General features: G+C 46.8%; 1 protein-coding gene across 2 annotated transcripts in view; it reads right to left on the bottom strand.

Annotated features, from left to right (window-relative positions):
- The window catches only part of Nolo (ADAMTS-like no long nerve cord), a 169,142-nt gene that overhangs the window by 2,186 nt on the left and 152,220 nt on the right, over nt 1-14,736 (bottom strand). Inside the window, exons 10-23 of one of the 2 annotated variants that reach the window (XM_076895142.1) lie at nt 8,120-8,261; nt 7,838-7,928; nt 4,814-5,184; nt 4,007-4,136; nt 3,722-3,932; nt 3,196-3,506; nt 2,995-3,122; nt 2,729-2,896; nt 2,450-2,619; nt 2,185-2,280; nt 987-2,010; nt 836-918; nt 295-681; nt 58-211 (exon numbers count right to left, since the gene is read on the bottom strand). In XM_076895142.1, coding sequence (XP_076751257.1) covers nt 58-211; nt 295-681; nt 836-918; nt 987-2,010; nt 2,185-2,280; nt 2,450-2,619; nt 2,729-2,896; nt 2,995-3,122; nt 3,196-3,506; nt 3,722-3,932; nt 4,007-4,136; nt 4,814-5,184; nt 7,838-7,928; nt 8,120-8,261 — 3,466 coding nt within the window. The remainder of the gene's footprint in view (nt 1-57; nt 212-294; nt 682-835; nt 919-986; nt 2,011-2,184; nt 2,281-2,449; nt 2,620-2,728; nt 2,897-2,994; nt 3,123-3,195; nt 3,507-3,721; nt 3,933-4,006; nt 4,137-4,813; nt 5,185-7,837; nt 7,929-8,119; nt 8,262-14,736) is intronic. The other variant, XM_076895143.1, reaches the window with a different exon arrangement.

Genomic DNA, 14,736 nt, shown 5'->3' with positions numbered 1-14,736 from the left:
AATGATAATAATTACTTAGATTGAATACTTGGAAACTTCACATCAAGTGTATTTTACCAGGTGTTTGAGGACAGGGTGGACCTCTACACGTCTTCATAACAGGAGGTCGTGGTATATCTCTGCACGCATTACCAGCTGGTTTCTTTGTACCATACCAAACGCACTGTAAGATTCTGTATTTGATGCCATCTTCCTCGCACGATGCTGTACACTACGAACAGATGATCAAATAACAGTTCTTGATAAATTGTTGCAAGAGATGAAGAAAAACATATTGATTAATTATATCGATACCTCGGACCATTCCCCGACTCTCCAAACTCCCTTGCAGGCGTCGTTATAACACTCTTGCCTTTGAAGGGGCCTAATAGTGTCGTCACATTTGTTAGGATCAAGTAATGTAACATTCTGTTGGCCATTTTCTGTATCTTCGAGCAAACGACAAGTAACGTCGCGCCTCTGCATCGCAGTCTTCCAATTGAAGCATCTGGACGTCTCGCATGGAGTCCATTCGGTCGTGTGCCACTGTGGACATTTACCAAATCCGCAAGGTCTCACTTTTTGAGGCACTGGATGCCCGCCGTCTTCGCATAACGTCGCTCCTATAACTGTCCGAGGTGGTGTACGAGTTGTGTTCCCAATTGGTTTTGCTGCGCGAACTGTACACTGAGCTCCTCGCATCTTAGTGAGTAAAAGAAAATATTGTAATAGGATATTTATCATTTATTTGCATGTTTTTCAACTCCTTGCCTTATGATGATCATCTGCTTTACGGATCAGACAACTGATCGTTAATCTCAAGGCAAGAGATCAAAATCCAAATTTATTAAGTTACCTGAAATCCGCTTCCACCGCAGGTTTGGGAACATTTTGACCAATCTGTTGTTACCCACTCGAAAATCAGGTCGTCTGTGGTATCTACACATTTTATTTATTTAAAAAACAATATATTTTCTTATTATTTAAAGAAAGCGAGTTTTTTTTACCTAAAATACTAAGGGACGCGATTGTAGAATCGATGGTGACATTTGATCCAACGAAAGTGGTGGTCGCATCTGAAGACTTGTTTGGTTTTTTCAACTCTTCACTAACGGAAGTTGCGTTTTCGGACGAATTTTTCCGGTCTTCTCCATTTCGCAACAGAAGCTTTACATCCTTCTTCATTTCATCGGATCTTCGGTTTTCTGTTAGCGCTAGATCTATCAGATCTTCCTCTAGATCTCTAACGGTTGTGACGCGAGTGACACCGTCTTCAACTGTGTCATTGTTAACGTAAACCCTTCGTTTCTGTATTTCTTCCTCAAAACTTTCTCCGTATTCTTCCGTTCTATTCGAAACTTCTGTTTTCTTGTCACCACTGTCTGGTTTTGTCGAAACTACGTCCGTTTCTTTAAGCGACATAGTAGGAGAAATCTGCTCGGTTCCTAAACTGTCGTAATCATTCCGGTCAGTCCTTTTGTCGTGAGATTTTTCAAGCTTCTCTGTATTGTGACCAACACTCGAGTCTGGAATATAGTACACCTCTAAATCAACGTTATCCGAGGTGGTAGCAATGTTTCCGGGTTCTTTATTTTGATTTTTCGGTGTGGAACTCCAATGGTTCTTAGCCTTCGACGTATCCTGCCATTGTCTCTTAACATTCTTCAGGGATTCTTCAACGTAATCTACATCGGATTTTGCAGGGGTTACTGGACTATCTTTTCTTGCAGCAGTAGTGATTCTCACTGGATCACTGTGCTGCATTCCAAATATGGACTCGTCCAGATCATACGGGTCAACGTCGATGAATATCCTTTCTTCGTCTGGGCCAAAGGTTTCGTCCGGGATGGCGGTGTTACGGTATAGGGTATCCAATTTGTCTTCGACATTTTGATACCGGAGACCGGGATTCCCATCGGGCACGGTCCGTTTTGTCGCTACTGCTTCTTTTTTCACGTCATCGATAAACGCTACTGGGGCTGTCCTGTGAGATCTTCCCACAGAGCTTTCACTTTGGAATGGCCAGTATTCCTGTAGAAAAGTTTTTTAGGTTTTCGTTGTAGTAAGTTAAAGTCTCTAGAAGATGAATCGAACTGAGCAAAGCTACGTAGAGCTCACGTAGAGAGAAACTCAACTTTCAAGTAAGGAAATTGTACAGGGAGGGGTGTATTAATCTTTTGTGAACAGCTATTCAGAGCATCTCACCTTTAATGTCGTTATAAAGTAAGTTAAGTGCGGTACAAGAGTAGAGGCACCTGAAGTTGCGGGTGCAGTTGATTCTACGGATTCGTGGTAACCTGGCTGATATATTAGACCCCAAATATCCAACACCACATTAAGATAATCCATGTATAGAAAGCAGCAAGGTAAAAAATCATCGACGAGTTATTAGTTCATCATGCAGCTACTTGTACAGATATGAGTGATTACGGAAAAATTTTAACTTTGATCCCTCATCCGATGATTTTACCTGATTTAACGAAGTTACACTGTGTTCCTTATGGATCATCGTAGAATCCGGTGGTGTCGAACTGGTCCGCTGCTTCTTCGGATGCGGTTTTCTCGTCGGTTTGCTCGGAACCGTTCGTTCGTGACTCAAATCTTCACTGTCGATGGGAACAAATCGGTTTCCGTACGCGGCTATCGGAGGATTCATACAGATTACTTACTCTCGCGAAACAAAGTACAGGATGACATGATTAGTCGTAAACATGGAACCTTTGCTATAGGGCGCGAAAATGATTTTTACCTGCTCGATCGGTGTAAAGGCTCTCGCCGGAATTCGCTGGCGCGGAATCCAGAGGCACGATTTGTTGTCGGTGGACGGAATTGCTCAGTCGCAGATACTCTTCGCTGCTGATCTGTTCCTTCGAACGAAACTTCACGAACAAATGTGTCTCTGCTTGGGAATTTCCGGCTGCAACGCGCAAGTTCACGTTGTATTCTGTCATTTACAATGGCGAGCACTATGCTCCCGGTAGCTAGTACGATTCGAAGATGAATCATTTCATTTACCTTTGCACGCGTATATGCCAGCATCTGAGGACGTTATATCGTTTATTTTCAATGCCCCTTTCCTGCTGATCTTGTATTTTCGCGATTTTCTTAATTCCCTGTTGTCTTTGGTCCATACGATTTGTGCTCTGCAAGCATTTTGATCTCAATGCAAATTCTTCATTGAGATTTTGAAAAGTATATAACCAACGTGGAACTTACGTGTGAAATTTTCTAACGGGGCAACGAATTTTGATGGATGACGTGCCCTGAAACACTTTCGCGATACCGCCAATCCTCAAGTCCACTTTCGCGGTCAAGTCTGTCTGGTTGTACGTTGTGTTCTGACTGGTAATTATAGGCAGAGAACTGGCGTCCATGTCGTGACACGCTCTGGTGTTGCAAGGCTTCTCCGTGGCGGGCTTTTGAGACTGGCATTCACGATCTTCTCGACTCTGTTTACGGCCCTGGGCCATTATTTGTTGGCAGGAAACATCGCGCTTTTTCACGCCCCCTCCGCAAGATTTTGAGCACTGAAACCACCGTCGACTAATCTTAACTCTAATTCGCGTGTTTTTAACGCTGTAATAGATTAAATTAATTTCCATAACGCCGCCGTCAGGATCTCTGAACAACTTCAGTTTAACTCGATTAATGCGGAGAACCAGGATTAATTGCGGCGAGCCATGGAGAATCGAGTTCTCGGTGTCGTTTAATTTATTTAATTTACTGCGCAAAGGTGGATTACCTTGCTCCATTCGCCGACGTTCCATTTCACCGGGCAATCCAATACGTTGCAGTATTGTCTGTCCGCCGGTGGTGGCTGCGGGCACATGTAGTTCGGCACGGGTACCAATTTACCTGTGCCACGCGTCACCTCGTGTATGCATATGACATCACGTGTCTGAATGCCGATCCCACACGGGCTCATGCACGGCGAGAATTCGCTGAAATTCCATCTGCGGACAAAATCCAATCATAATGACAAATAGATTATTACTATTTGTTTAACTACATCGCCTGAATATTTTACCTCGGCGGGCAAGGGTGGTCATTACAGACTCTTATCCTAGCTTCCGGTCTCGTCTCAGAGGAGCAGAGAAAAGGCACCGCAGTTTTACCATTGTCATCCCTCACGCAATTGATTATCAGTTCCTGAACGCCTGAAAGACAATTACAAACAGGAGTAACATAAAATTAATGGAATCGATCAGCGGAGCGAATATGTGCGTAGCTTGTCAATCGACGCGAATCGTATGACTTTAATCTATCGGCAGAACGCACGATTCAGTCACTAACGAATTATCCTGGCTAATTAAGCCTACTATGCGGAACGGGCCTAGGATTCGTTCCGTTAATCCTTGCTGATCTGATCGCCGATAATTCCCTGACTTACGTTTGTGACTGATTAGAGCTGGCTAAATATAGTATTTACCGAACGTGGGACAGATAATTCCATTAAAAGGAATTTTCCAGCATCGAAATACTTTGATCGAATTAACAAGGACGTTTAATTATCGCTCGGTCCATTCACTTTAACGAACAACTATGTTTGCGTGTCGAACGCGATTAAGAAACTTGTCTACCTTTCCATCCCCCTTTGCCTACCCTTCCGTTCGTCGTCACTTTTGAAGTTTCTTGTTTCCCCAGCGAATTTGCATTCTATTTTCATCGCGTTGTCCCGTTAAATTTCGAGCCCTCGCGAATTCGCTCCAGTTTTCGTTTGCACGATTCAGAAAATTCTACTTAGAACAACCCTCCGCCCATACGGTAGTTACAGGTTCAGTCTTCGTACGCGTTTAATTTTCACCGAATTTGTCTTGGACCGAATGTGTCTTACCTCCGAGGCAGGTGGCACTGCAAGGGGTGTAACCAGTCTCTTTCCACGAGTAGGTGGTCTGCACGTCGCTACCCGGGGCGACCTTAATCCCACCGTCGTAGCCGCCTCCGCTGGAGCCACCAGCGGGCGATCTGTAGACGTCCGGCTCGGCGTATCCGCTGTCGTCACCATAAGTAAGGCTGTTCTCGATCATGCTGCACGGTTTCATTACGCACGTCTCCTTCTCGATCGGCTTCGGGCCTGAGCACTGTCTGTCGGGCAGACTGGCGATCGTTCGACTGAACTCGAGGAATATCGTGCAACGGACCTCGCGGTGTCTGACGCCCTCGCCACAGGTTACGCTGCACGGTGACCATTTGTCGGCGACGAACCTGGAGGGTCGTTCGATCGTTGATTTCTCGGTTCGATATCGATCCGTTCTTTTCGATGTCCGCGAGTTTTCGCTCGAGGACCCTGGTTGTGCTTACGTCTGCAGTACTTTATAGCTATTAGCGCGGTTTCGCGTTCGGCCGTGCTCGAGCTTGAATATTCCGCGTGTTCAATAGAAATTCGAAGTATTAAATTTGATGAAATTCCCGGAGGCTAAGCAAGTCATCGCAGCAGACTTTTTCTATACAAAAGCGAGATCCTTCAACGCGTCGGATATCCGCGCTTCTTTTTCCCCTTTCTGCCTCGAGTCAAACGACACGAATCTCGCGAAGCAGAATTTTATCGGTTTTCCCGTTATTCACGGTTCACGAAGCGAACCGCGTGTCTGTCCTGTCATCGATTAGATCGGGTAAATAACTGCCGGTTGTTAGAGGATTACGATTTAAAACCGCGACGTTCACTGGCCTTCCCTTCCTCTATTCGACGCGATTCAATTCGGTGGCCCATTGAAATTCATCCGCGAGTACCTACTTTAATCCATCGATCAATGACTCCTCTCGCTGAGAACTTTCTCAATTTGTTTTCAGTGTAGCAGCGAACCTTTATCACGTTCGTATGGCACGTGTCGCGATACGTGCGATCGATGTACGTAAAATGGAAAAGGAAAGAAACGCCGTACGCATGATATAACGACAATCGTGTATCTCCCTAAAAGGTGTATCTTTTTCAACGCGATACGTTTCTTTCGTCCCTGGAAACGGCGACTACTTTGCGAATCAGAATGTGTTTTCATTTAATTCCCTTGAAAAGGAACCGGCTAGCGTGTGCCTTTCTGTGAAGGGAAGGCGCGATTTTTGTTCCCGAAGTGGAGCCTGGGTTGAAACTCTTGTAAAATTCGTCCGACAAGCACGGAGACAGTCGGACAAAAAGTGAGAGAGAGATAGAGACAGAGGACAGTTCTACGCTCTAAATTATGCATGCTACTGGGGTAACAATGGAATAACGCAAGCCAAAAAACGAGAGAAAAAAGCAACACAGACAGACACGCAAGCGCGCACACACACACACGCGCACCACTCGGCATAGAAGGAGCAAAGGGAACGAACGTGATAGTCTACGTAATATCATCGTCGTAAGTCTATGCTAATGCTTGTTCTACGGCATTCGCGGTATGCGCTAATTAAATCACGGTAAATCTCGTAATCTCCATAAATGCATTAGGGGCAACAGCCAGGAAAAAGTTAGCGAAAAAACAGGGGAGATTAAGCTCCCCGGAATTTAAAGCGAAGAAGAGAGATCCAAGTTGGGAAACTGTTGCGCGTCAGGTAGGAAACGGGGCCTGTCGCGGGGTTGTTGTACCATTTTATCCCTCGTGGACAATAGAAATTTCACTATACCACGATATGGGTCGAGAGAGAGAGAGAAAAAAGAGACATCCAAGTACACGTACGATGCGCAGATACGTCGTAACCGTACAGATGTACGCGACAGACGTCGTTTTCCTGTCTACTGCTGCCGCGAAAAAGATATTTCCGCTGACGCATCTAATGTAAGCAATGCCAAGAGGGAGGAAAATTATACACTAAAAATATGCCAAGAGACCCAGAACAAAACTAATCCGAAAGAGAGTTCGTCTACCTTAAAGTTGGTTAAGAGAGGGGTCGATAAACGAGAAGGGGGTAAAGGGAGTGGAGCGATGCATTCGGTGGAAAGTCATCGTGCAGAGGCGGAGAGGCTCGGCGAGAGGACGAGGACGCCAAATGCTTCTAAAACTCGCTTAGCCTTGATTTCGTTCCAAAAAGGAGAACAGCGTCCCCGGACTTCGCAGCTTTGCGGTGAGTTACAAAAGCGTGCGAGGAATCTACCAGAGTGGGATAGAGGGTGTCTTGGCAGTGGTGGTTAACAAAGGGGAGCAGAGAAAAATCCAGAAGTGGGGAAGAAGAAGGAGTAGGTAAACATCGGTTTGCTTTGCTCTATCCTGGAAGCAAGAAGCGACGGAAGCTCTTGGGATACGGGGAGGGTTAAGGCAAGGAGTCCGAGGTAAAAAGAACTTTGAAAGAACAAAGAGGGAGAGAAGAGAGGCAGGAAAATTGTAAGAGATAAAGAGAGAGAAAGAGAGAGAAAGAGAGAGATAGAGAGAAAGAGAAAGAAAGAAGGGTGGAGTGGGGTGGATGGAAAGAGGGCGGGTGGATGCAAGTGGGATGGGAATCGAAGAAGTTAGAAGAAGAAGAAAAAGTAAAAAAGAAAAAGGAAGGGAAGAGAGGCAGAGAAGTAGTAGAGTTAAAGTGATAGAGAGTAGAAAGAGACACAGTAATGGGATACCTCAGATACAACCAGCCACAGGCAAAGTAGATCGTATATCTGTCGGGACAGAGCAATTGACGTCAAGAAATGAATGCTTTTAAGAAGGAAGATTTTCTATCTAGCTTGTAAGAGTTTTGTTATTCTGTACGGTGGGGAGGAACAGCGCAACGAGAAGCACTACGAGACGATCTGTGTTCGTGTGTGATCGTGTGCGCGCGTGTAACATTGTAAATATCCAGCTACGGATCGAACCGACTGAATATATAATATATTACCATATCGGGTGTATATATATATATGCCGTGTATTCGCATATGTGTGTGTTTATCAATTTTCAGAGCGGTTACTTACGTGGATTCCGAGGGCACCGGCTGGCTCAATTTCTCCGACACCGGCGGAGGTGGATACGGCTGCATCAGGGGCTGCGTCATTTCTTCGCCGTCTACAATAAAACAGTTCACCGATCGCATAATCTCCTTTCGACGAGCTCGTGGCAGCCATCGTGACGAGAATCGTCGTCGCGGCGTCTCGAATCGCGCACGCGAGAAATCAGAAAGGCTTCGCGAACATGTCTCGGATGTCACCGAGGTGCCGGTGTGCCGGTGCATAGGAATGCTGCTCGGTAACACTTACATATCGGACAGGGGATGTTTGTTTTGCACTCTTGCTCGGTGTGCGGTCGTTCGACGGGATCGCAGTCCTTGGAAATGGAACCAACGGCGTCCCTGCACTCGATCGTCCTGGTCCTGACTCCGTTACCGCAGGTCACGGAACACTATCGATCAGATCCAGAAAAATAAGTTTCACGTCGCTGGCGAATCGTTGCGAAACGAGGCTAATGACTGTTCGATAATCTGAGCATTTTATATTCGGTAGGTATACTATGCACTAAGCTACGGAGTTTCGTTCTACTGTGGAAATTATACGGTGTTACATCGAACTGCAGAAGAGGATCGTACTTGTAATGCAAACGAACGCACAATATGGGCAAAAAGTTTTACGAAATTCTGAACACCTCTGGATCATTGCAGTCAAAGAGACACGAAACGCTCATGCGAACGCCAACTTCCTTCCATTTTACACTTCCCTTCATTTTCGACCTTTTATTTCGTCGAATGTGAACAGCTTTAGCCGGAGCACGCTTTTCATGGCAAGCAGGGAATACGAGAGTGAGATAATAATGAAGTCGGTACAGGATAATTCCATGGAAACGGGGATGAAACGGGAAAACGCGAAGGAAAGCTACAACGAAGGAACAATAAAGTTCCGCGACGTCACCGTGGAATCTAATTTCGCATACTAAGAGGTATTTGCAATGTTCTATTCGAACGTTCAAACGATTTCAATGCTCCTTTCAGAGCGACTGAAATCCTTCAAGATTATTATCGCGTTCGGGTCGACTGGCAAATTTTGACCCGGAACAATTTTCATCGCTACGCGTCCACTTTTTAATCGGGCCTTTATTCTCGAGAGGCAAAGTTTAACGAATAGAGTATATCATAATTGGAAGAAATATCGCGGGACATTTTTCCATTTCCGAGAAGCGGTTTTTTTGCTTCATTATCCATCGAATGTGTGTGCCTCTCGTACACGCGACGTGACATACAGAAATATCGAATAAATTTCCTCCCGCCGTGTTGCAAATCCGGAAACAAAGCACAGAGCCTTTGCTTCCTGTCACGGAAGACATGAAGTAATTGCTTTCGTTGATCGCTTTTGACGTAGAAACTCTTCTTTCCAGTCTTTTCGTTACGGGTTTGCGAGTTCCAAGAAACACGATACAACACAGATATAATAGGACGATGAGTTATCGATTGAATATTTCTTAGGCACAAAACGAACCAATCTCTGTTATTAAATTACGTGCATTACCGTAATGGATCCGATCTTCGAGTTTCTTGCCTCGATGGAGGAGGAGTCCGATTAGAAGGAACGTCCGTAGGCTCTGCGGGAATTGATTAACGCGAGGGTAAGGTGATTGAAATCTCATTTCTCGACATACTGACTTCCGTATTGCGCGCTCTTTTACCCGGACCGATCAGATTCGCTTTTACGCCGTACCAAATCGCAGAGCCGAATCTCAAGTGGCAGGTACCATTTCCAGCGCGTCGTCTCTTTCACTGAGAAAGGGGACTGGCGAAAGGAGCCAGAAAGAGCAGGACGTCTCGTTCAAGCTGGCACGATGGCCTCAAACTTCTCTCAGCCAGAATAAAGTCTGCTGATCGGGTAGGTAAGAACCGGGAACGGTTCTGAGCGGTTTAGAAGCGCGAGCGAGAAGGAGGATGAACAAAAAGCCCGAATGCCGGAGCTATCGTTCAAGACGTCGAAGGTGGAAAGGTGACATGAACGGGAAAAGTGGAAACCCACTCGACTTAGCCACTCTACCTTCTACTTTGCCCCCGCTGTTTGCTCCTCTGTCCTCGTTTTATCGTTTCTCGCACCTACACAACTTCCCCTTTTTTGTTTCTTATTTATTTTTAATTTTTTTGCCCGTTTCTCCGCACCCCTTCCCAATCTTTTATCCGTTCAACTAGTTCAACTCGTCTCCATCGTTTACTTTATCTAGTCGCCTTCATTTCCGTTCCCTTCACTTGCACTTCTTTGCTATACCTTGCGATTCACCCTCGTCTTGGAAATCGCTGTTTTCGCTTTCTTTCCCTCGCCTCCTTTTTGCTCCGGTTTGTTTTCGCTTCATCCCCTTTTCCCGCGACCTCCTTCTCGTTTTTTCTCTTATTTCCTCCCTCTGTTTTTTAACCCACCACCTCCCTGGTCCCGGCATATATTTCCCGTGTCCCCTCCCTCTCAATCCTTCGTCCCTCCACCCTTTATTCTTCGGGAGCATCGAGAAGGAGGTCCGATATCGCGGGAGTACTTTAAGGAGCCCTGTGCTTTCAGTTCAATATTTGCATGGCTCCTGAGCTCACAAAAGAGAGAAATCTATCAATTCCTGTCTTCCGGTGGTGGCTCTTTCACCCTCTCCACCCTCTTCTCCTCCTCCGTTCTCCTCCTTTTCCCTTCTACAGCCTCGGACGAAATCATTACCGTGCTGACGGGTATAAGAGAGGCTGCCTTTATGTATCGCTGGCAAAAGGATGCCGAAGCCATCTCCTCGCTCCCTGGCATCGTGCACCGTTTCCTTCGTCAGCCGTAGCGAGACTATTGTGTATCGATCAAGCATGAGATGAGCCGTAAATCATGCCGCGCACACTTTTCCTTACACGTGACTAGGGATATTTTCGTATCCGCTTTCGAAAGCGTGCTGTTTACCGCCTTTGTTATCGAGCCTGATAACCACGAGATAGCCCCGTATCGTACGCCGCCTGTCGTTCTTCTATTTTTTAAGATCGACGACAAGATGCAGCCCGTCAAGCGTTCCGCCAGCCACCGCTCGATAAAACTTGTTGTATATAAATTTTCTTCTGACCGGATTTTACGAATAGCGGAGGATAACCAGTAAAGTACAGGAGGCGTAGTCTCTTTAAGTAAATATCATTCTAATATATTCGTTTTACGGCTACTTTATTCTGTTTTGAGTGCACACGTAGCAACGAGGGCGGCGGACGGGGGGTGAGCGCGATCGTTGTCTCCTGTATTGATCGGGGAATGAAACGTCGTAAATCACACGAACCCCTTTCCTCATATACGTGACTAGATTCCTCGCCCCCGCGAACCGTATTGCGCGTAATAAACCCCCTCGACGGTTCATTCAGCGGTACCGACGTGTAGAATCCTCCAGCACCGTTCGCCCCTGGCCAAATGAAATTTTCTCAAATCATCGAACATCTACATTTCCCAATCTTTCGAGCACATTGCAAATCATCCAACAGTATCAAATGTATAATACTCGGCCCTACAATTCATCGGTACGTAAATACTAAGACAAACGTAGCAGTGGACGATTACTTATTCTACCCGATTGTATACACTGCCCCGATGGCGGAAATAGACTGCAAAAGGCACGGAAGCAAACCGGTAATCTCCAAGCGGAAGGGAAACGAAATTTAACTTTCAATTTGCAGCTGGGAATTCTTTCGCTCTTCGTCCTGCTTTTCCCTCTCTCTCTCTCTCCCTTTCTTTCTATTTCCTTTCCTCTTCGTCGAGGACGCGGATCTTAAAATATTCCAGAGGAGCGAAAAACCACGCAGCGACCCGTCGTTACCGGCCGCGGTTATTATGAGTCCGCACGATCCGCGAAATACCAGCGTGCTCTCCGCTACGTATCGAGGAGTAACAGTAATAAATACGTATCTGGGATGCGCGAGTGCATTTAGCGGCCCTCATGAATAAGGTATAACTCCGCTCCGGCGTATCCCGTCGGGAATTCCCCCGTTGATTTTTCCCACTTCGCGTGTACCAGTTGAAAAGTTTCGCCTCGTCCTCGGCGGACAGACGCGAAAGAGAGCGGAAAACGGTTGAACGGGGAGAGATAGAGAAGGAGAGGTTGTTCTCACTGGGAAGCATGGGCTTCTCGAACAACTTGTCCCTTATTGTTGCGTCTCTTTGCACCTCTTATTGCAGCCTCGTTCTTGGTTCACGAGGCTCGCCATCAGCCGGATAATCGGGAACCGCGCGCGAACCCGACTTCACTTTTCTGCCCGGGCCGAATGCATTCGGGAACGGTCGCTTCCCTTGTTTCGCGCGCGGCAGTCTTGAGATACGATGCTGTAAAATTTTATCGTTCCCAGAACTTTCTTAGCGTTTCCAGTTTGTCTCTGAATATAAACGGAACGGTCTCCCGCGTCGAGTTTAACAGCAAAGTTACTTTAATTTCACCCCCATCGAGAGAACGCCGTCATACCCCGTCCGCGTCTCCGGCGGTGTTTTTGTCCTTATACCGAACGTGCGGCGTTCCCAAAAAGCGACAGGCTATAATTGCCATGCGAAGTTGTATAAATCGCTCCTTTGTGCTCGTTTCCTACGCACCTCTCCCCCGTTAGGCGGAACGTTGCAACCCCAACGACGGTGGCTCTAGCTGGGAAATTGCAGGACGAACGGAGCCAAAGTTTCACAATTATCGTGCCCTCGTATATAACCGCGACAATCGTATAATACGAAAACTTTTCAATGCATCGAGCTGAAACAGAATCGGAATGAAATCCAAGGGGCCGGTGGAAACGGGGACTTAAATTTCCATAAACGCATGAAATCGGACGTCCCCGGGACCAAATGTCTGGAATGCTTCCAGCAGATATCGCGATTTTCAGAGCGGCACAGTTGCCCGACCGGAGAAAGAAATGGCAGCACGAGAATATGAGAAGGAAAGGGGACAGGAGGAGGGACGAGAAGAGTCGGTCATCGAGCATCGTGCCAAAACGAGCCCTGTAACTCCCATGGGTACCATCGGGTCGTTCGAACCTTCCCGGCACAGTATGCCATCTTCTGTATCTGAATCGCATTTATTACGCGAGGAACGCGTTACGAATTCCGTGGAAACATCGACGCGAACACGTGGATAACGTGGTGCATGCTGCAAGCCGTAACGCTGCGACGCACTTGGCGGCGAGCCTCTTGATGCCGTGTCTCGAATCGATTTGCACTCGCGTTTGTACGCGTGTCTGTGTACGTGTTTATATCGGATTGGTGTACCGTTTCCGCGTGACACAGTCAGTGTACGTGCAGGCCCACCACAAACGCAATCGGCAACGATGAATTCGTCGAGCAACGCGAGGCATTTTCCGCGAGAATGCACCCTCTTATCCCCTGTTCTTCGTGCACCTTTCTCGCGGTTTCTTCCGTCTCTCCTCTCGAACCTCTTATCGCGACACTATTTTTTTCCCTCCTCCGTTTGTCTCCACAGTTCTGGCTTCTTGCCTTTCAGCTCTTGCAAAATGTCCCGCTAAACGTCCCACAAAACCGCGATTCCTCCTCTTCAAGTACCTTTAACTTTATTTCCCATTTTACTCGCCGGTATTAAAATTCCAAGCATATAACGTGCTACGCGGTGATATTGAATTACTCGTATTTACGACTCGTGCATTTTTCAAAGATGCACATGCATCCTCTTTAGTATGGTTTGCTTATATGGCGTTCCATCTTACTCACCGCAGTTACGATAGATATATGTTCGTATTATCGAAAACACATCGAGCATTCTGTTCTCCGCCTCTCTTATAATCATACTCTTCTTCCCCGCCGTGTTTCCACTCGATCTCGAAACGATACTCGGACAGTGCGCGGTTTTTCATCCTTTTTGTACAGACGAACCTGTCAAGAGAGTCCTTCAAGCGAGGCGCGCTGCGCTTTTTGCGGAATCACTTTGTGGAAACGACATGCGTACGAACGTACGAAATACGCGCAGGGAAAACTTGTAGAGGGCAGTATACCAACGAAATAGAAGATGGGGCTTATTTGACGACTGAATTGTCCTGTTTGATGTCAGTGCTTGATGCGGCCTGGAACTTCTTCAAAGAGCCTCGAAAGATTCGAAGCCTGGGAGACGGGGAAGGGTACCAGGAGGGGTGAAACGAGGGAAAGAGAAATTTCACGTGGAAACACTCGAAAAAGAGACGGAGGGTATGGGGCAAGTGTAACCAGGTTGCGCATTTATCGCGCAGAGGAGCTTAGACGCCTGTAACGGCGGGGCATCGGCGCGAAGGTGAAAATCTACCACCGTCTGCTTCCACTTTTACGCGTTGAAACGTGTCGTCTTTTCCGCGGGTTATTGGCGGCTTCGCGGTGGCGGTTATGCTCGGTCGAGTTCCTCCGGGTTTCGAGGAAATCGGATTTTAGCGAATTTCTGGCGCTCGTTCGACGCCAGACGGCGAGGAGTTCTTTGGGTTTGCCCGCGACACGCTTTACCGGGGCGCTAATGTCGTTAGACGCGAGGGGGTGGTACGGAGGGTGCAAAAATGTTTGTGCAAATTAAGTGCTTTCCGACCACTGAACGACGGGACCGGATATGAAATTACTGGCGCAAAGGAAACTGTTTCGCGGCTCGTTTCGTCATTCGCCAAGGGAAGGGCGAGAAAAAGTTCCACGGAACTTAGAACGATGGTCCCTCGAACAGCTAATTTTGCCGCATTCTTTTTCTCCCTTTTCCCGCTCTTTGCCTTCGACGGCGTTCCCGGTTCGAAAACTTCTTTTTATGAATCAGACGGTTGAGAAGTTGGTAATTTCGAAGTTTATCTCGCGATCTGCGCAGTCAAGTTTTGCACAAGTACAGACATTTGCGTTGTAATTAATATCTTGATTACAGTTTTATGGAAACGGTGTTATTCGGTTCGTTTCGACGCGCGCTTTCAACATTCATT

The sequence above is a fragment of the Xylocopa sonorina genome, chromosome 5 (assembly GCF_050948175.1).
Source record: "Xylocopa sonorina isolate GNS202 chromosome 5, iyXylSono1_principal, whole genome shotgun sequence".
NCBI classification, from domain to species: Eukaryota; Metazoa; Arthropoda; class Insecta; order Hymenoptera; family Apidae; genus Xylocopa; species Xylocopa sonorina.
Note: the sequence above shows the minus strand (reverse complement) of the source record. Positions and strands in the feature narration are given on the sequence as shown.